General features: G+C 41.8%; 1 protein-coding gene across 3 annotated transcripts in view; it reads left to right on the top strand.

Annotated features, from left to right (window-relative positions):
- The first annotated feature begins 2,409 nt into the window (after positions 1-2,409).
- The window catches only part of dscamb (Down syndrome cell adhesion molecule b), a 109,124-nt gene continuing 89,744 nt past the window's right edge, over positions 2,410-21,789 (top strand). For all 3 annotated transcript variants that reach the window (XM_068584497.1, XM_068584496.1, XM_068584498.1), the window contains exons 1-3: positions 2,410-3,152; positions 19,984-20,301; positions 21,002-21,148. In XM_068584497.1, the coding sequence (XP_068440598.1) occupies positions 3,110-3,152; positions 19,984-20,301; positions 21,002-21,148 (508 nt within the window). In that variant the 5' untranslated portion in view covers positions 2,410-3,109. The remainder of the gene's footprint in view (positions 3,153-19,983; positions 20,302-21,001; positions 21,149-21,789) is intronic.

Raw genomic sequence — 21,789 nt, 5'->3', positions numbered from 1 at the left:
CACTATATACACACAATACCTAGCCCCCCTGCCAATGTGACCCTGGCCTATACGGTATATGTAAAGAGCTACCGCTCCTCTTCTCTGCTTAAATGATGCCAGACTAGATTGTTCTATTTGTGGTCGCCTTAGTTTTCACGTCCCACGCAAACAAATATAACCTTTTGATTTGCATTACTTTACTTATTCCATTTCTTTTTCCATTTTTTTTTTGTTTTTAATTTTGGTTTCTCAATAAATCCTGTTTGCTGAGCTAGATTATACCAAAGACTCATTTCCCCTAAAATGTCAGATGGCACCCTCTAATTCCACGGATCCCCTCTCCCAATCCCTTGAGCCCACAGTGAGATCTTTTTCCCTGCCTCTGTGGGTTTTGTTTGTCTTTGCTGGCTGTTAATGTCACCTTTAGTCACCAAAAAATAGCTGGAGGCTGAACCAATGGAAATGACTACTGCAGTCCTGTTGTGGTCGACTACCTGTAGGGCGTGAGTAGGCGTTTGCCTTTGGGATCTGATGCATACACATACAAACTTTACAAAAAAAACAAAGTACATTAAAAATACAAAGGTGCCCTTCAGCAAGGTATTTTACATTCACTTTTCCTACTAAAATCGTTCAGTGGCACAAGAAGATGAAGCCTTTGTGATGTAAATGGCTCTGCATCTTCTGAGGAAGAACACATTTGATAATGTTGCAGCCAGGCTGGTATTGTATTCTCCCTCCAAAATGATCATATCTCTCAGTCTGCTGCTGCTAATGAACTTACTTGCCCATCCAAGCCAAGAATCCAGAGCTGAAACCCAAGCACAGCGCTCCTAATCCACTCTAAATGACAAGCAGGATCTCTGACCCACTGCCCTGATTCACCCATGTTTTCTCCTCAGCGCTGTAGAGACATCAACTTGTTTGGGTTTATCCAACAGCTTAAGGTTAGGGAGAAGGGGGGGGGGGGGGGGGGGAATAAGTAAAATGATAATCCTACTCAATTAAACATACATTTTGGTGTAATAATAGTTCAAAAAGAGGACATCTCTGGTGAAAGAAGCATTTAATTTGGGCTATTGCTGAATACAAAGTAAAAAGAAAAGAGAGCCATGCCATTTTACAGCTAGCGGGAACAGTGTGTTCTGGTGCAGACTTCAGCAAATGCAGAGCAGTGTTCGCCTGCTGCACTGGAGCGAACACTGTGAGAGAGACAGGCGGACAAGTGGACAGATGTACTGTAGACAGACATGGAAAGACAGGAAAATAGCCTCATGAAAACACAAGGAAAGGGTAGAGTTATGCCTGCGTCTCTCCCAAACCCACAGAGATTAGACCGTATCTCTTTTAGACAAACACATATAAAGCTATACACCCAGACGGAGTGTGCTGAGCATTTATATCACTAGGAATAAGACGAGGGAAGACATGCAATACACACATACACACAAACACACCAACCATGTATTGTTTTTTTTTCCGTTTATCTTCTTTTGCACACATTCTAAATTGTAAAGATCCTCTCCTCGGTCCAGATGTAGGAGCAGAAAACGAGTATCCTGAGGTAAATAAGCAGGATTTCACTTTCAGTATATTCTGTCATGTGGAATGGAGAATGAGATGCAGACTGCCCTGCTGGTTATATCACATTCAGTGCAACCGGGCTCTGTGGACAGGCCCACAGGCTTCCACTGCCTACTACAGCTACACCCTTGACTTCAAGGCAGGCATTAAAATGGAGGGGTGGTGGTGGTGGTGGTGGTGGATTACATGGTTGAGGGAGGCGGTATGGAGTCTCTGTGTGTGTGTGTGTGTGTGTGTGTGTGTGTGTGTGTGTGTGTGTGTGTGTGTGTGTGTGTGTGTGTGTGTTTGGGGTGGGGGATGCTGTAGTTTAACCCTGTATTTTCTGCAACCTCTGTCAAAATGTTGCCTTTCCCTTCTGTCTTCTATTCACACAATTGTTAAACCACTTTAATACATTTAAAAGTGAAATTCAAATCAATCCCCCCCCCCCCCCCCACACCCCCAAAAAAGCGTCATTCATGCACTTAAATGAACACTAAACATGCGTCATTGGATGTCCTTGTACATTTCCATTCCCACAGAGGAACTCCGCTCTGTTCTTATGCGTATATAATGAATAACCTTTTGGTTTAATTCAAGCCAGATCTGGCACACAGTGCGGTATGAGTGCACCTGCACACCGCAGCGCAGCGCCGGTGCATCTCCGTGCGTAAAAATGTTTTCCTAGGTGCGTCAGGTGCGGCTCATTTCCGTAATGCAAATGCCTCTCGCACTGTGCGCTCTCTCACCTCCAGAAGTACCTTGCCCCCAGGACCGAGCGGTAACCGCCTCTGCTCCTTTAAGGCAAAGAGGAATTAAAGCGTCTGCAGGGGCAGGGAGAGGGTTATTCTGTGTAATGCTCAGAGAGTCAGTGAGGAGCGATTAGAGAGCGGCAGCGGGGAAGATGCGCTTGCTCGCCTCTTGCTGGACGCTCAGAGGCGATGAAGATGATCTGACTTTGGAGTCTCAGAAAAAAACCTGATTTCCATTCTTATTCTACCACCCTCTCCTCCTTGTTTGCTTCTTTGCTCTTTTAGTTATTTTAATTTGGTGAAATAGTATTTTGTTCTCCCTAAGGATGATCCGCCAGTCAGCCTTTTATTTAGATAAGCTGCGCTTTTTGTTGTTGTAAGATTTAGTTTAGCCTCTCTTTTTTTTTGCATTCCTTTTTGTTTCAGGATCCGCTCGTACCCGGCTCTGACTCAGCATCACACACACACCTGGGCTTCACCCCTTCAGCATCCTTTTGAATAACAGGGAGAAGCAGCAAGACGCGGAGCAGAGGAGGAGAGTCTGAGCTCAGCTCTCTCTCTCTCTCTCCCCAAGACAATCACAGAGGCGCATTTATGTTCCAAGCGCAAAGAGAGGGCTCAGAAAAGGAAACGAAACGCGTGTCACGGAAAAAGTAGGAAGGAGATATTAAAAGTAGATACTTGGACCGGTTTGCATCAAGACAGTGGCAAATGTTTAACCTTACCCCAAGCGCACAGAAGAGAAACCCAGGGAGGCACCGGTCGGAGGAAGAAGAGAAAGCATAGCTTGGGGGGATTGAACGGAGCAGGGCATGTGGATATTGGCTTTTATCTTCTTCCAGAGCATCTTGAATGGTAAGTTTCACCGGCTCATCTTTTTTTATTAGCGCTCATTACCTATTGCAGGAGGCAAATCACCGGTAGACAGCGAAGTGACTGGAGAGAGGGAGGATGGAGGTCACCTGTGACCCACATGAAATGGATTTTATATGGTTGTCAAAAGGCTGACAGCCTTGATAGAGGGAGAGAGAAACGGGCGAGGCATGAATTGCGTTTTAAAGCTCTCCTACAAACCTTTAGACACATCTCTGGCCTTCAGACATCCTGAGTCAGATTAAATACAACGGATACATTTTGTTTGTATGGGCCTGTATTTAATTAATTAGTTTGATTGTGTTAGTTATGTATGATTTTTAGGGTCCAGCTTTAATTATTTTTAATTTGCATCCAATGAATTATTTTTTATTTGACTCCTAATGATACTTATTCTGTCACAACCTTGCTCCACTGTGGCCCTTAGCAATAAGTGACGTATTTGGTATAATGGACATTTGGTTTAACCCCTTCCCCCTCCCCCACAGTGAGCGTATTTTTTCAATTTTAAAGTGGCCAAAATTGATATATTGCATTAACATTGGCAATTTTTATACATATTAAAGAATCTGTAATCCATATTTTCATTTTGAACATATTTGATGTCAAAAGTACAATTGTATTTATCAGTTAGAATGTTTCCAACATCTGTGCATCACATTTTGTCACTAATTTGAATTCAGCTTCATGCCATTTACTTATACATTTAGTTTGCAGGGAGAAAATTATCACCTTTAGTACAAATTGTTCATGCTAGTGATTAAGAAAATAAAAAAAAGTGTGATGTTGTTGATGAGACACATTCCACAAAGGTCACTTTTTTCACAAATAGTTCACAAACACACACACACACAAAATAAATGTTTCCATTTAAATTTCCATAAGTCTGATTCTCCATTTAAATTCTGTATTCAAACACCCAGATTTGGTTGTGCGTCTTGTCTGTGTTGTCTTGCACACATGTGTATTTGCGTGAGTGCGTGTGCACACCAGTGCACACATGCATGCGGCTGACACCGTGCACGCATATTTGTGTGCTCATATAGCGTATCTATAATCAATAGCAGAAAATTGATACAGCTTATTGCATTCACTTATTGGCCAGAGCCCCTTCTACAGGGAGGGATTATGGCTGACTGGGTGTGTACGAAAACAGGGGAAGATGGAAAAAAAAAAAGGGAGAGTCAAAAGAAGGAGAGGGAGAAGGAAAGAAAATGGAAACATGTCTGTGAGAAAACACATCGGGGGGGACAAGATGGGGATTGTTCACGTATTGAAACAAAATCCAGCCTGCGGGTTGGTTGCGTTTTATTTTAAGGGTCAAGAATTCACATAGCTAAAATTTGGGGATTTACAGGTATGAATACATTAAACCACATCGAGGGGCAGTGATATGATATCGCGTGTCCCCAAAATGGATTTTCCCTTCTGGCCGGGATGATAAAATAAGGCTTCGAAATGGATTTTTGTTTTCTGTGTCGTCGCCTTTTTCAGCGGCGAGGCAACCCTCATACGGTACGGTTTATTGACACCGACTCCATATAAAATGGTATCTCCCTCAGCCCAGCTTGTGCGGAAACTCATAAAGGAACAATAAGGAATCCTCATTAATCATAATCATCTGACTCTGACATTAGATCAACTGCCATGCAAGATTGTGTCCGTTTATTGCATAAGGGATTATTGAAGGAGGCCTGTGGCAAACAACTGATAGGGATTAAGCAGTAAGACAGCGTTGAGTGCAGACATTACACGTTTCGTGTTTGTCATTCGCGCCGCAATCATGGAGCTTTCATCACTTTCTGTTTGCGTTGTCATTTGATTTGATTTCTCCATCCCCGTACAGAGGCATCGCCGTGTGACTTTGTCCTCTGCCGTCGGATGTTTTGTTGATTATCATGAAAATGTGGGTGTTCGTCGGCTGAGCAGGCGTTGTCAAAATGAATGAGTGACCTTGTAGATGGAAACCAGCACGGCGATTGGATTCCAGACAATTCTTGCTGTTTCCGAGTTAGGCCTATCACATGCTCACTGGCCTGTCTCTATGGTAACCTCCTTAATGGGTGTCAGGGGCTGCGTCCGAAAAAAACGTTCCCTCTTTCACTCTATACGTGTTGGTAGAAAACTATATGGTGTGTTGTTGTGTGGATGGCAAAACGTCAAGATCAAACACTCTTCAGAGCGATCCGAGTCTACGGCTCTCAATTCGGTCGGATCATTTTGTCCACGATGTTGGGTGTAATGACGCTTCTTCGACAAACCAGACACCTCTATACAAAATGGCAGAATGGAAATAGTAGACTGGACAGTATATATAGTATGATTTTAGAGTATGGCTCTGAGTTGACCCAGTGTTACTTGATTAGCAGCTAATCACATCCTGTTACATCAGTGTGTGAGGTGATAAGTGGCCAAATGGCAACCAGTTTTCTTTTCCACATTGCCTTGTGGTCATTTCACTGTATTTACGTCAGCTCAATGAACTCAGCAACCGATACCAACAAAAACAAGGAAAGAAAATAGATACAAACCTGCAGAATCGTTATCGTTGCAAGTTACATCAAAAGGAAGCAAAAGACAACCGCAGTCCTGAAACAACCCTTGAGTCATGACAACGTTCAATCTGACATATTCACCCGCAAACAGGTTCATTTTCTCCTCGTATTCCTGCCTGTTCTATTTCCTGTGCTCATCAAAGTAGAATCTATAAATTCAGTCATCAGTACAGAAGAGGTAACATATTAAATATCTCTCCCTGAAAGCTGCCTCTAGGCAAAACCACAGCAAGCTAAACTGGCCGATTCAAATTCTCATTGCAAAGATATAATGAGGCACGGCTTCTCGCACAGTCCCCACGAAGACTGCGGTGATTTGTAGACATACAGGCGGCTTAACCTGATGCTCGTGACTTAAAAGGGCTTATCTCCGACGTCTTCAATAAATGAATATTTACGCAGAGGTCAGGGGATCACGCAATCAAATTTTTATCTCAATTAGCTGTGACATTTCTCGGGGTGAAGGCAGATCCACTTTGGAAGAAGGAAGCTCTTCCAAAGCATCTCAGCCAGTGGAGCTCACAGTACTGCAAATAGCTGCCAACATCAGTTAGCCTGCCAATTTTACATGACCCCACATTATTAGCAACCTGAAACTCCGGAGGAAAACGCTACAGGGACCCGGGTGGATAGATGGATTGAACTTGGCTGCGACTAGAACGGGGGGGGGGAACCGGATTTTTGCATGGCAATAAATCCACACGAGGCACGAGGCGATGAAGGCAGTGCACTGATGAGAGCCCCATTTGTTGGAGCTGTGAAGGGATTGTCAATCCTGCGTGAAGATGTCCAACGATCAGCGGCCTCCCATCGGCCGCGGTGGCCGTTCACCGGCTCCGTTAAGGCAACGGAGTGAAACCTGACCAGGCATTAGTCTGTTTACTAATTACCAATTAGGGTTTGGTTGCCCAAGCGCTATCACAGCTCATGAAATTAAATTACCCCATGCAAACACGTAGCGCACAGTCAAACGATAGATCATCTGGTGCAGTCGCACTCTGGTATGAATATCTAATGGGCTAAATTAAGTTTACAAACCCACTTAACTCCTGCTCACTTCTGTGAGTTATAAGAGGGTTTGTTGGGTTACATTCAGAAGTCAGTGTGTGATTCCAGTTGAAAGGGCTGCTAATGTTGGGTAATGGATACCCTAATGTGTGATCATAATAGATATCCCCTAGTTCATACATCCCAGCTGTATAATGAGGGCTACTCTACTGTACCGTACCTCCTCGAGCCTGTCTAGCTCTCTAATTAGGAGCAAGCTTTGGCGACTGGTGTGTGTGCGTCTGTGTGTGTGTGTGTGTGTGTGTGTGTGTGTGTGTGTGTGTGTGCGTTGCGTTTCACCCAATGTAAAATCTAATTACCGATCACACTGTGTCTGTCTGGCTTCCACTGAATCAGAGTTGTAATTGCGCGAGCCCGCGTGTAAATGTCTCTTGCATTAAAATGTTAACGATATCATTTAGCATCTGCAGGGAAGAGCAGAGGAGCCCTCGGCACCCAGATGTAGGTGTTTGATCATGCGTGCAAAGTGAAGTTGTAGTACATCTGGCGGGGGTTTCCCTCTCAGACGGGGTTCTCAGTAGAGAGGATGTTTTTAATTCACTCAGCACCTGTCAAAGTGACATGTTATATTACTGTGCTGCACTGCACAGGTACTGTAGCGGAGGACATGGCGTAAAAGCTTTATTTGACAGGTTAAAACTGACTAAGTCAAGAAAGAGGCGCTTCTGCTCCCCTGTGCTGGAGTGCTTCTATCTTGATTTCGATTTTTGGAAGTGAAGTGTCGAAGTTTTGAAAACGCCTGCCTCTGACATGAGATATCTTGACTTGCGGCTTTCTCTCTCCCAGTCTCCTCACCTTTTCTCTGACCCATCAGTGACGATGTACAGCTTGGTGCTGATTCACTTCATATCAGCAGCATGAAAGTACTTTGTCTGACTGTAATAATATCAACATTGTGGCCAACCGAGTAACGGCTGTATTGAGGATACATGAATCCTAAAGCTTCAGTTACCGACACATACTGTGACAGCAGCTAGTGCATCCAGAGGTATTAAAAGGGTAACAACCAGAGTATAAATGATATGGAAAAATCTTAGTTTCCCTACCCGTAAGTTGAATTTATCACCAATTAAAAAGAGATAAGCAGCACTTTGATATGTGCATTTTCAAATCAACGGATCATTTGGGGTTACCTCGCTGATCAACATACATTATGTTATTAGTAACATGGTATTTGTGGATGGATTCCCTTCCAAATCCAAGTTTGTATTGTGTTTTATAGTCACTTTATTTCATTTTATCTGCTCTGCTGTATACAAAAAGAGTTTAAATATGCAGCATTAATATCTTATTTTCTCAGAAATAGCATTTCTATAATACTAATGTGCATGGAGGAGGAATTATTCACTTACGTGTGTCATGTTCTTCAACAATATCCAGTCAGTAAATTGTGGTTATGATCACATGACATTTAGGTTAAGGAAAGTGACAATAGTGACTTAAGGCGTGTTTACTTATTTATTGCAGTGGCATTTAACCAAAACCACAAGCTTTCCCTATACCAAATAGAGTTTCTACATGTACACAATGCACTGAATCGGTTGTACACGGCGCACTAAAGCCACAGTTCTTGTGTTTGAGTGCCCCGCTAGAGCTTTTGTTCATTGTGGGACAGGTGGAGGAGGTGCGAGGACTTTGCTTATCCATCACCCACCAAGACAAACATTCACGCTGGACCTCATAAATACTGCCTTCTAATCCAGTCCTCCACATGCCGGGCCCAGGCTTTGAACTCGACACACTCCGAGGCCCAAGGCTGAATTGATCCCTGCGACTCTGGCCTGATGCATGTGCCTGACGCATTGTAGCTCTCTAACGTGTCTCCAGCTCCGTCTCTTTTCTTTTTTCTTCCTCTCCCTTCTCATGGACTTCCCTGATGTATGCCAAAAAGAAGAAGAAGAAAAAAAATCACACATGTCCCTTCGACCTCTCTGCATTTTTTTTCCAACCATTGCATCTTTGCTGAATATTTCTCATCCACTTCTCAATCAGATTATTCAAGACCACATTTCCAGGAGATATTTCATCGTGAGCCTGATGTGCCACAGCCTGAATATTAAAGTAGGCTAAGGGATGGAGGCAAAGGCGGATAGACAGCGTGACAGAAAGACAAATGGGTCCAGCTTGGTTTCTCGACACTGCTCTTTATTTTTATACCTGGCACAGATGCTAAGATTTAAGACCAAGTTAGTGGCGGTTATTTTTAGCCAGCCATTTTTAAAGCGCTGTCATCTTGTTGGAGTTGAGGTAAGGTGTGTGAGAGTGTGTGCATGCGTGTGTGAGGTGTGTAAAGTGGGTGCTTTGTTGTGTAGTGGCGGGTGTTTATGTGCAAGTACCTATATTTGTAGGGAGATGTGTGTTCTTGTGTGCATGCATACTTGCCTGTGTGTGTGTGTGTGTGTGTGTGTGCGCGCGCATTTAATTGGGGATCTGGGTGGGTGAGGGTGTGACATGGAGTGGAGCCACAGGAGTCTGATTTATGTCCTTCTCGCCACTCATCGATCCCCCGGCCCCGTGTGAGACTGAGTGCATTGTCAATAATCTTAGCACTTTGTGGTATTCCTAGAATTCCCAGACCTCCTCTGCTCAGACCACGGTGTGATGCTGCAGTAAGCCATCTTGTCCAAGATCAAATATGCGGGTGCAGGGCCTGGCAGCAGTGCATTTGATTATAGGGTCGCCTTGCAGCGAATAGATCATTCTGCAGTGGCTCCGCGGTTGAAGGAAAGAGAGAATTGGAGGTATTGTTTGTACAAAGGAAGGTAATTTGGACGCAGTCCTGTCCCCAGAAGCATGCAACTGTTTACATGTTGCTAAGTGTACCCTTAGACTGTTGCCAAGATGAGGTCTATTATGTGTTGCTCTGGGTCTCTCTATCTGGACCATCCATCCCATCAAGTGATTATGCTAATTTGTGTTTGATCAGATGATTCAATTAAAACTCGATTCATCCGAAATTTCTAAATGCTCAGAATGCATTTGTGTACGCACGACTGCCGGGCTTCACTCGGCACGGGACCCCCGGTGTCCCAGCCTCCGGCGGAGAGGATGGCCGTGAGATCATAGGGGAAGGAATTGCACAGAAATATTTGTTTAATTCCGGCAGTGGCACATATAGAGCAGGGTTGTAATAAAGAGAGCCTGGGGGGAGGGGGGTTAGGAGAGAGGAGGAGAGCAACAAGGAAAAGAAGAAAATAAAGTGTTTATGTGTGTGTGGCGGGAGTGGGAAAGGGGAGGGGGGATGCTGAAAGGAGCCGTGCTGTGGTCCCTTAAGTGTTGAATAAACATGCTTGGTTTAGGGAAATGGCTGCGATAAATGTTTAATATGATAAGTCCATAAAGACGGTCAAATGAGTCTGGAGTATTAAAATGAGCGTGGCACGCAGCAGCAGTAGCAGCAGCTTTAAAGCAGGACGAAGAGGAGGAGGAGGAGGAGGGGGAGGAGGGGGGCTGATAATGGCAGCCAGAGCTAACAGGATGAGAGCAGCCAGCTGCTGTGACATCAACATTAACACACTCCACCAGCTGCTGGTCACAGACGTCTCCTGGACAAAACAGGGATAGCGGTATATCTTCAAAGGGCCGCCATGGCCTCTAAATGACATTAATACCTGTACGACACTAACAGGAAGAGCAGCATATTTGTATTGCATTTTTCAAAATAAGTTCAAAAGTAAAACAACAAACAGCTAACGGCTGGAAGACTTGCACTGGTGGCACAGTTGAAAGCAATGTCTTTTCCAAAACAAAAATGGGAGACAGGAAAAATGTATTTGGAAAATTCAATATCAAAGAGCAAGCCTGTCTCTTAAAATTACATGTATATACTATACACGACTAATTTACAACCACAAATGCAACCTAAACTATGATTTCAGTCTGACAACTAAAATATGTATAACACATTTCATTACTTTGTCCTACGATATCTGCTCGTGCATCATTATGGTTGGTCTGGTGAACCCAAACCACAATCTACCCCTTCACTTTTACCGAATGTTTTTGTTGCCTAAACGGAGCCACCGACAACATTACACCTCACGCTTTTGAGTCAAAATCCTGCATTTTGTACGCCCAACATCCACCCCGACCATCTCGCATGCAATATTCAAACGCAGCGTTTCCTTTATTTGAAAAAACGTTGCCCCAGGACATAATCCTTGCAGCAATTATGTTTCCCTCTAAGCTAATAGCAACCAAAACAGAGAAAGTCATTATATGGTCTGTCCTGTACAGTTTGCAATGATTTATTTGACTTACTCTAAAAATACGTAGATTGAGGTGAGTCTTGGTTAACTGTGGCCTGTAAGCACGCGGAATAATAAAATCTAGCACGCGGTGACCAATTGAGATGAGCCACCACCCAAAATTCACAATACAAAGGCAGGACTTAAGTGAAAAAGTTATTTTTTGCCGCCATTTTCCAAAGGAATTGTGTGCCATAGCAGATTCAGGTAACGCAAGTAAAATAAGATCCTTCAGAGTCAAAGGCCATCGGTGTCAGGTCATTCTCCTCAGAGGCCTCTCATGTCGCAGCCTGTGTTCACTGAAACCTTCACGGACGTCCCGTTACCTTCGCCGGCATGCAGGTGGACAGCGGTCACGTTAAGACACTATCAACAGCAACTCTTTTGAAGGCCCCTTACCTTAATGTTCGCTGACATAATGAGGTTGGCTGTCCACTATGTGCCATGTCTACATGTTTAACTGAGGGAAAGGGCCTCTGCCAACAGGCATCTGTGCAACGGGAACGCTGCCGCTTAATCACGTTAGCAAGAGAAGCCACGTATGCTGACCATTGGATTAGTTTGGAGGCAATTTGATTATATCCATGCAAGTCTCAATCAGACATGTTTAAGTATAATAGTTAATTACACAAAGAGAATCTTCAAGCGCAGACATCTCTGATGTTGAATTAATGGGGCAGCGGCCTCGAACTCTGCTCGTCATCCAACATGTCACAATGACATAGACTTTTGGACAGGATGCCACTGAGTTTTAATCATAGCCTTAACAATAGTTTGAGAAGCTGGTAACAAAGTGGTAGACATATTAGTTGAAGCTCAATTTTGCTGCATAAATGAGCACAGATATTGTTGTTATATCAGATAGAAGACTCCAGCCAATCAGAGGCAGATCTTGACCGTGAGTTCGGCTGTATGCCAAGAGAGTGCTGGGCAATTATTCTGTGTTATTGTGATTTTCTGTTCGTGGAACCATGTCATGGCAATACATTTCCGAATTGATTACTTTATCGCATCACCTTTAATTTTCTCCATGATTCCAACACATTGTTCTCTTACCTTTTCAGCCCCTGTAGGTTAACCCACGTGTGTTTTGTTTCAACACAATGTGCTGCAAAGCATCGCTCAAACAAGCTCATTTTAGACTGTATTAAAGGTCACAACGTTTCAAAAGATGACACATCTGTCATGTATACTGCAGCAAAATGTACAAAAGAATCATGCAAGACATCCCCATTTGATTTGTCTGGATGAAAGCAGTAACGATGTGCTGGAACACGCAGATTCAGTAAATAAACTGTATGTGACGCTGTTGTATTTTGTCAAGAATTTATTTTTCTAACTTAAACACCCACATTTGAAACACTCAAAATGAGTTATTAAACAATTCCGATTTGACAGGAAATCTCATATCATAATCAGTTTGTCTGTCGCTAATGCAAATGATGTGTCCAAGTACGTCTGGTGGTGACTTGTGATTGTGTTGTGATGAAATGCCTTGTGATTGTGCTGCAAACCAATTTCCCCACAGGGACAAATAAAGTATCCATCTTGATTTTATAATGTGACTCTTTATGTTTGTATGTATCTGCATACATATATCAGGCTGTATTCAAAAGCTACAGCTTGACTTTTTGGCAGTCTGCGTGTTACCACCACCACAAGAATAAATCAACCATAAAAGAATATTTATAAATATATCCGTACTGTTTGTCAAAAGGATTAGCATTGGTTTTCTATAAATACATAGTTATTCATTCTTGTTAATTGGGCTGAGGAGAGGCAACGCCACAGTGCTGCTCTCTTCCTGGTAAAATTAGAAACATTATTTTAATTAATAGGTACGATTGAAGGTGTTGAAAATAACGTAAAATGAATGTAATGAAGATAATATGTTCCTTTTAATTGCGAAGGCTGCTGTATATCAGTAGCATTGACTTGCTTCATACTCATAGCAAACACACAGTGAATCTATGCGACACTTTAAATGCAATCTTTGTTTTATTGACTTTATTACAGACATGGGTCTCCATACACTTGCAATATTAGATTTGCACTCGTGGAAGTTTTTATTCATCATCATCAGCAGTAGAGGGAGCTGCTATAGTTTGCTACAGTGCAATCCCTCACCAGATCCTCTCTCATGCACTCATCATCTGCAGCAGCAGCATAATTTAGACATCACTGTCTTTATCGCTCAGTTTTACTTAAGTGAGAAACAGTCCAGGGTCTCCAGCTTCCCCCTTGATGAGACAAGCAGCCACTCTGGCCCATTTAAGACGTGAAAATAGATCGGGGAGGAGGAGGCTCATCTGCTATGGGGGCCTCGCTTTAGCGTTGCCCGCCCCTTCTAGACATCAGAGGACAGATCTGTCGGTGTGGATCAGCGGCTTGCGTACAGCCAACCCTTTCTACTGTCACAGCGCTGCTTAATATTCATGAGAGCAAATTGGAAGACAGTCATTTAACTTCCGTGCATGGTGTATTGCCTCTGGGCAGATCAGATCAGTGGGAATGCTTACTCATACTGGACCGCTTGGCCCTGATGGTTTGTTGTCTGCAAATCATTGTTTGTCTCAGTACTTCTAGCTGCTAAATGCTATATTTAGGTTTATGGACTTTGTTACATGGCTAAATGAACATCCGTGATTTTTTATTTTTGTACTAATATAATCAGTTTAAATGAAAAAGAAAATACCTGCACACTATATTTAAAATATAGGCCATGCACAGGTCCAAATCCTATTTTCAGCTCCTGTGAACACAGCTTTAAATCATGCCCATGCTGCTATCCATAAATCCACAGAGTGGGAACAGGGATGTGTTAAGGTGGAGAATTGCTGTGGCTACTGTGAGTCTCAAATGTGAGTGTGATCTCCACATCCAATGCAGACTTGCCCTGAGGGCACAGAGCAGAGAGTTGCTTTAATTACCCAGGGTTCCCGCTGTCACATTGTCACTGTGGAGCACCCGGTGCCACGCTGCCATGCGGTGCCGAGTCCCCCTACCGCGGTGGCGATGACAACTCAGACAATGGCTCCACTCGCTCAACAGATGCAACGCGAGTGCCCTCTGAAATATGGGAAGCTGAATCAATCCCACTGTCTCTCTGATTCTCTCTTTGACTTTTCCTGTTTGCTCCCCGCTGTTCTCTCTTCTTCCCATGTCAGAGCGTGTTCATGAATAAAGCCAGCGGCTGCATGAAAGACAGAACATGTAACTACACAACGAGAGTCACTCGGTTGTCACCGGTTTGCCATGTGCACTGGGACCATTGGCATAACGCTGCAGATGCACGAGATGGGACACCTTCTCTTTGTGACTTTTACATGTTTTGTTCAAGCGGCGCCAAAAATAGTTCAGCTGTGATCGCGAGATTTAAAGTGTGATCTTGGGGCGACTTCTTCCATCTCGGGATTCTCCAAACAGCCAGTTAGTGAATTCATCTTTACCTGCTGTTCGCTCCCATCGGCATTGATTGCAAGTTAACTTAAATGAAGCGCCCCAGTGGCTCTGAAAGCACACTGTCATGGTTGGTTACACCCTGTCAACTGATCAGCTCTATTGTGTGAAGGATCCCAGTCTTTTGATGATGCTGAACCATAGGTGTTGTTTATCATTTTGTACGGTAACGCTGTGGGAACGTAACTGCAGCTGCTTTCCCAAATCACATTTTAAGTAATACATCACCAAAGTGTAAATACTGTGAGAAACAGCTCAATAAAGTTAACACTAGGTGTTTCTTCTCAAAGTAGTCTTGCGAATATGAAAAAAACAGACAATATATTTCCTTTTAGCATGAATCAGTCTGCTAATAAACATCATAAAGGCCAAGCAGTTAAAGTATGTGTTTACAGCTCTGTACAGTTATGTAATGCATTGTAATGCAGCATTATGTTCAGGTTAGAAAAGCCCCAAGATTATGATGTACATTGTTGTGATTGTTGTCGAAGCACCTACAAAATACATATGAATGGCTGTTGGATTATTGTAATATCTTAAACAACCCCACAAGTTTCAAGTCATGTCATGCACATTGTTCCCTCCTGAAAACTGTGCAACACAAACATTCTACTCATAGTTTTTGTCACATGTACGATGTCTGTGGAGTTGAAAGACCACAGACAGCCTTGTGGAGGATTGCTGGTTCAATCACTCAGACTGCAAAAAAAAAACAAGTATTGCTATGTATTTTTTAACACAGAAAATCATCTTCCACTTTGCAGGTGATAATAGATCTTTTGTAATCTTGTACGGGATTATTTTGGTTTTCTGGCTCCCAACCATACTTTTCACTTTCATCGCAGACAGCTGCTTTCCAACCTGACACTTAGTGAACACTACCTGCTCAGCACCAGACAGAAGACAGAGAAATATACCAACTAGCGAGTGAACATAGTGGAACATTTAGCAGCTAAAGAGTCCGATATTTCCATCAAGAGTTGGTGGAGACCAAAATTGAGCTATGAGGAATGTTAATTTTGGACTTGTATTGGTCTAAATAAATCAGTGTTTGCAAGCCACCCCAATATCCATGATGCAGTTGCTTTAGCTCAACACTGGAAATTGCAGCAGTGTAATGACAAAATATTATTTTGTGAGTGCAATCAAGTATATTACATGTAATATCTAAACCTTATGTTAACCTACAAGTGTAGCAGCCAAACTATAAAAATAAAGCTCAGATTTAAAAATAGAAATTGCATACATCTTATAAAAGAATAAATAGGAAATGTAATGCATTAAGTTACCTGTGACATGAACCAAAGTCACGTGTAATCCCCTCCAAATTTTATGGTATATTTTTTTTGCATTCATGCTCTTCTGGCCCCAAAACAGAAAAGATTTTTTTCCTTCTTCCCTTCTCCGTGAAGATATCCTAACGGGGAAAAAATCATAGTCAATTATAGATGCATATAATGCATTATTGAACAGTGTCATTTATTTCACCTTTACGGTTGAGCTCATGAAAAATTATGCCAATTACTGATTTCCTCTCGGGCAATGTAGTAAGTGGTTAGGCCCTGAGGCCGTTTGTTGGGGCATGACACCGTGCTCTTTGTGAGGTCTGTGGGGTGATGTACCTGCGTCACCGGACCGTTTGTGGCCCGACTCCTGAGCTTAGTCAATTAGGAAAACGAGCAGTGCAGTGATATGCACCCTTCCACCAGTCCATTTCTTTTTTTTAAATTAAATCAATCTTGCTATCACTCAGTCAGTCTAAATTGAGTTGCTCTCACATACTTTTCATATGTGAATTAGACGAATATCAAAACAGCCATGACATAAATCCTAATCCAATTTCTCCGATGCTTGCACAGAATAGAAGCTTTCCAAGCAACCACACACTGCTTTGATCTACTTCTCTCCAGCCGTCTGCTATTGTGGCGCCGTAACGTTCAAAGTATCAATTAACTAAGTAACCAAAATGTATTTGAAGAAAACTTTGATGTGTGCCAGTTGTGTCCGGCACATTTTTCTCATTGAAGAAAATGTTATTTTATTTTTGCAAATAGTTTTCGCAAATCATTTTTGTTCCTTCTATATAATCATATTCTTTTTGGCGAAATATTACACCAACTCAAAAGCCACATTTACAAAGAGTGTATAATCACCTGAATATTTCATGTGTCATAAATAAAGAAAATGTCTACTTCGTAACATCAGTAAAGGCTGTGTTTTAAAATATCGACATGAGTGATCTTCTCCTTCTCACTAACCTTGAGCACCGTCCATGAACAGGTGGGGTTTTGATCTCCCCCCTCACAGCTCCAGTCTGTATTATCAACAGAGCACTGAGAAGATTGATACTCCCTGTGCCAGCTGGAAAAAAGAGAATGAATCAGAATTTAATATGACTTTGATGTATTATTTTCATCTTGGCCGGTGCCACAGACCCACTGAGAACTCAGCACACCTTCCACCGCATTTTAAAAGATTCAAATAGGCTAAAACTTTTTGATATAGGAGACTGTACATAAATACAAAAGTTCCTCTCCTGGCACCATATTGTACTTCTTAATATTTAATTATTAAATCAAATATGTGAGGGAACCAGTGTGTTTCTTATGTAAAATGCTTTGTGAAGTTAACACTGATTTGGTAGTCAAATCACAACACACTACTTATATTACCATAAGGATTAGGATTTAACCAATTCAGGAGGAGGAAGAAAATCTAATAATCAATCATTTGTTTTCCTTATATAGATAGAAACACAACCAGACAAATAGCATTGCTTGTTCCATTTACCTGGTGTGTAAGGATGGGAAAAGTGCACCAAAATACAACCAGCTGTTCAGTATCATTTCTATAGAGTGGACGTCTAACATATTCACAGAAATATGGTAAGAACCAGAGGTGCATTGTTCACAAATAGTTGTGTGCAGCAGTGTCAGGAATGTGCATTGCGAGCGTTCACAAATGAAATCAGTATCCACACACATAGTCATGGAGGTAAACAGATAGATAGATTCAGTCATCAGACTCTCCTGCTACTAAAACCCGTCAGGCCAGACACCTTAACACAAGCTGGAGCTGCACTATTTCACTGTTGTGTCTGCAGGCTGCAAATGGCTGCTCCTTCTTTCATGTCCTCAATGTAAAGTTAAGCATTATGTTTTATAGATTTATATCTCACTCAAAGTGTAATGTTGTTACAGTGGTAGGTAAACATATTACGATATTATGACTATATAATGCAATATTTATAAACGCCCAGTATGCAAAAACTGTTATTATAAAAGAGGTTTGTGCACAGTGGCCTCTGTTAATTATTGCCTCACCTGTTTGAGTCTTAATGACGTGCAGCTGTTTGTAAACAGTTCTGCTACTTCTAGCTAACGCTAGATACAAGAGAAAGAACAAGCCACAGCTTTGTTGGTCGCTTAATCTCAGCTAACTTAATGTGTTATAAAATGTAGCAGGAACAACACCTGAGACGCTCAATGCAGGTAAAACGTTTCTGTTTATGATTTATTTGTTGGATGCGAACGTTAATGTTTGGTAGTTGTTAGTTTTAGCTAAGTAAAGCTAACGTTAGCTCGTAATAGAAAATAATTTAAAAAAAAAAAACATACACTACATTAATGTACAACTGGTTTTGTTTTGTTTAGTTGTCCATGTGTTTGTTGTGTTGAAAATAAGCTACAACTGAATGTCGTCGTGCGTCCACGTGTGGTGCATAATGACAATAAATTATCCTTGAATCCTTGACACATGTGACCGCTAACGGCTAGATTAGCTTATATTTATATTTATAAACGCTAGGTAAACAGTGGTGGAAGAAGTACCTTTACTTAAAATAGATTATAAGTAGTACTATAAGTCCTGCATTAAAAACTTTACTAAGCAACTACAGCAAATGAAAATACATGGGCTAGGTATTGTCAGCAAAAAGTATCTGATATAAAACTATGAATTATACAAAATCACCCTAGTAAGAGATGATGTAACTCATTTTGGACATTACATTATTGTATACAGTAATAACTTATTTTACTGATGGATTAAAGTGTAAGCAGTATTTAATGTTGCAGCTAGTCCAGAAGTAGCAAAAAATGGAGAGCAAAGTAATGTTACCTCAAAATTGTACTTCAGTGACATTGCAGTTTTTGAACAACACAATGTGACTTTCTTCCACTGTAGCTAAATATTGCCCAATATTGCAAGCAAAACAACAAGAGTACATTTTCTAGGTTGTATGGGTCACATGTGCTGGCCTTCTCTTTGCTATACCACACAATAACCTATAATATTAAACACGTGCATGTTCAAAGCTTCATCAATATTTAGCTCTGTGATCAATGATTGGACTCGGCTGCTTTTTCTTTTCCTTGTCATGTGGATGAAAACCCCCCACAGTCAGTTCACATTATCTGAATACATTTAACAATGCATATTCCAGTTTCTCTAACACAGGGAGAGTGCTGAGCTGTTTGCATTTCAGAAGTAGTGCAACTGTCCGGTTCACCAATATGTCAACAAATGTCTATACAACAGCGCTGCAGTATTGATCTTTAGTGTGCTAATAATTTTGAATGAGTATTCCTAATTTGTAACAACAAATGAGCGTTGAGCTGATGTGGGTGTGCGTACGTGAGCAGGTCATTGGAGTGTCTCATTGCTTGTTGAGAGCTGCTGGAGCAGAGAAAAGGATGGAAACGTCTGCAATTTGAAACCTTGTTAGGAATTTATGAAGTGCTAAAATGTTTTCTCCCCTGGGAGGGTCCAAGCCAGCTGCCAGTGCCACTGTGAGCCATTTAGAGCAGAGCCTCTGGGCTCGTCACCAGGCTGAGATGGCAAGGGAGATACACTCATACAAATACGGTATAAGTATTGAATACAAATAATAAAAGCAGACCGCCTCTCAGATACAGAAGCTCAGATTGCAAACGTGTGCTGGCTTCTCTGGCACTCTGAAATCAAACAGCTGTAGATTACTGTGGAGCTAATTGGTCCAACATTGACATTTATTACCCTCCTCTCCTCTGGAGAATGCTCCAGCACAAACTGCATTTAACGTCTGTCTCTTTACTGTGATGTTGGCTTTGCGTTGAATTAAAGCTTGAACATGATCAAGGCAGCTGACCTTATTTCATAATTGATAGTAGTTTATGTTAATTTAATGTTGCCGAGGTCCCAGGGATGGGAATTACATTGATGAATCCTAAACCACCGATCATGTTCCATAACTAGAAGCACTTATGGTGACTGACTTAAGAGGAATACAAATTTGTGTTTTTTTTTAACATTTTTATGCTCAACTGCCAAACAATCGGAATATAAAACAAGAACGAAAAGTACATTTCTCGACAAACATTTGTGGTCTCAACTCTTCTTTTGAGAATGTCATTCAAAGTGCTGCATCCAAACTATTTACAGGGAAAATGATCAAATACAAGACCTGGTTGTAACAGTGAATCTTCTGTGTTTCCTCTCTTTCAGTTTTCAGTGAGGATCTACATTCCAGCTTATATTTTGTCAATGCATCTTTGCAAGAGGTAGTATTTGCCAGCACCACAGGGACCTCTGTGCCCTGTCCTGCTGGTGGCGCACCTCCTGCCTCGCTGCGCTGGTATCTGGCGACAGGCGAGGAGATCTACGATGTCCCGGGCATCCGCCATGTCCACCCCAATGGAACGCTCCAGATCTTTAACTTCCTGCCGTCCAGCTTCAGCAAGCTGATCCACGACAACACGTACTACTGCACTGCCGAGAACCCCTCTGGCAAGATTAGGAGTCAGGATGTCCATATCAAAGCCGGTGAGTCCACAGTAGAGGGGTTAGAGTAGCGGGTCTACTAATAAATGTGTAAGTAGGTTGTGGTTGTAATAGTAGCAAAGTAGTGATGCTTTGTGTATTAATGCATTGGTAAAATCAAACACTTGAAAGACAAATTAATTGCAAATGCATTACGTTTCCAAAATCTTATAATAACATCCAAAGCCTTTTAAATATGACTTTTTTATTATTTTATCTGAGTCTGATTTTATCTGAGGAATATCTTGAACCAAATAAGTCAACGGTAAAATCGGCTGAACTTTATCACAGCATGTGTGTTAAAACAACAGCAATTGTTAGAATATTGTGTTATATCCACCCGTCATCTCTTTGACTGTTGCTTAGTTAGCTTTCATGCACAAATTACATTTTGTATGCATGACCAAATTTGATCCAAACCTCTGCTGACATAATGACTCAGTATTTTTTGACCTCTAATATTTTTAAGATAGTAAAAGCGTATTAGTGTAAAAAACATTGTGTTGCTTAATATTTATTTTTTAGAGTATGATGCTGCATAAATTTACACCACAGAGTAATAGCACCATTACTACAACTTCAGAAGGTTAGAACTGGACCCCCACATCTTGTCCCTAAAAGTTTTAAAGAAGAAAACATTGTAGCTGTTGGTTTCTTATGAATGAGTCTCGTTATAAATGTATTTGTTTTTCTTCATCAACAGTTTCACGGGAACCCTACACAGTCAGAGTGGCCGACCAGAAGGCTATGAGAGGCAGTGTAGCCGTCTTCAAGTGCATTATCCCTGCTTCTGTTGAGGCCTACGTCACTGTTGTATCATGGGAGAAAGACACAGTTTCACTCAACTCAGGTAAGACAAGTAAATACTTTGTATACTGTGAAAATGAGTAGTTCCGTACAGAGCTTTTAGTGTTAAAAAAATCCAAAGGCACAAACTGTGAAACCTTGATAATCAAGCCAAATGTGTAACATGTGAATATAAAATGCCAGTGTTAATGTTGAAAGGACTTTGTAGAAGGTATTTCACATATTTAAGTGCTCACAGCGAAGCCTTTTTGTGCTGGAATAATACATATTTGACGGAGGGAAAGTGTGTTCCTTTTTATTTATTTTTTGCTGTTTATCCCAGCACCCCTCCCTGCTCAGCTCTGCTCTGTGCTCTTTGGACACTATGTTCTGTTTCACCGTGAGTCATCTTCTTACCTGTTTTCTGTCGTAGTCTGCCATTACTGAGACTCTGCAGCTCTGCACAGCCCTGTCCTCTCACTAGCCGGAGGATGTTGATAACTGTCACATCGAATCACTGATCTTCTCTCTCCGATACACACTTCACCTCAGCCAACTCCATTTTGAGTCCAGCAAGGGGTAAAGTGGAACAGTTTACATAGCGTCATTGACCTAGTTACCCTCCTTGTTTGAATCCAGTGGCACAGCATGATAACGCAAGACAGCAGAACGTTCTGCGGGTTGGATTTTTACTCAAGTTAAATG

Source organism: Clinocottus analis, unplaced genomic scaffold, assembly GCF_023055335.1.
Source record: "Clinocottus analis isolate CAN_PGR_092001 unplaced genomic scaffold, fCliAna1.0.p SCAF_2, whole genome shotgun sequence".
Classification (NCBI taxonomy): domain Eukaryota; kingdom Metazoa; phylum Chordata; class Actinopteri; order Perciformes; family Cottidae; genus Clinocottus; species Clinocottus analis.
Note: the sequence above shows the minus strand (reverse complement) of the source record. Positions and strands in the feature narration are given on the sequence as shown.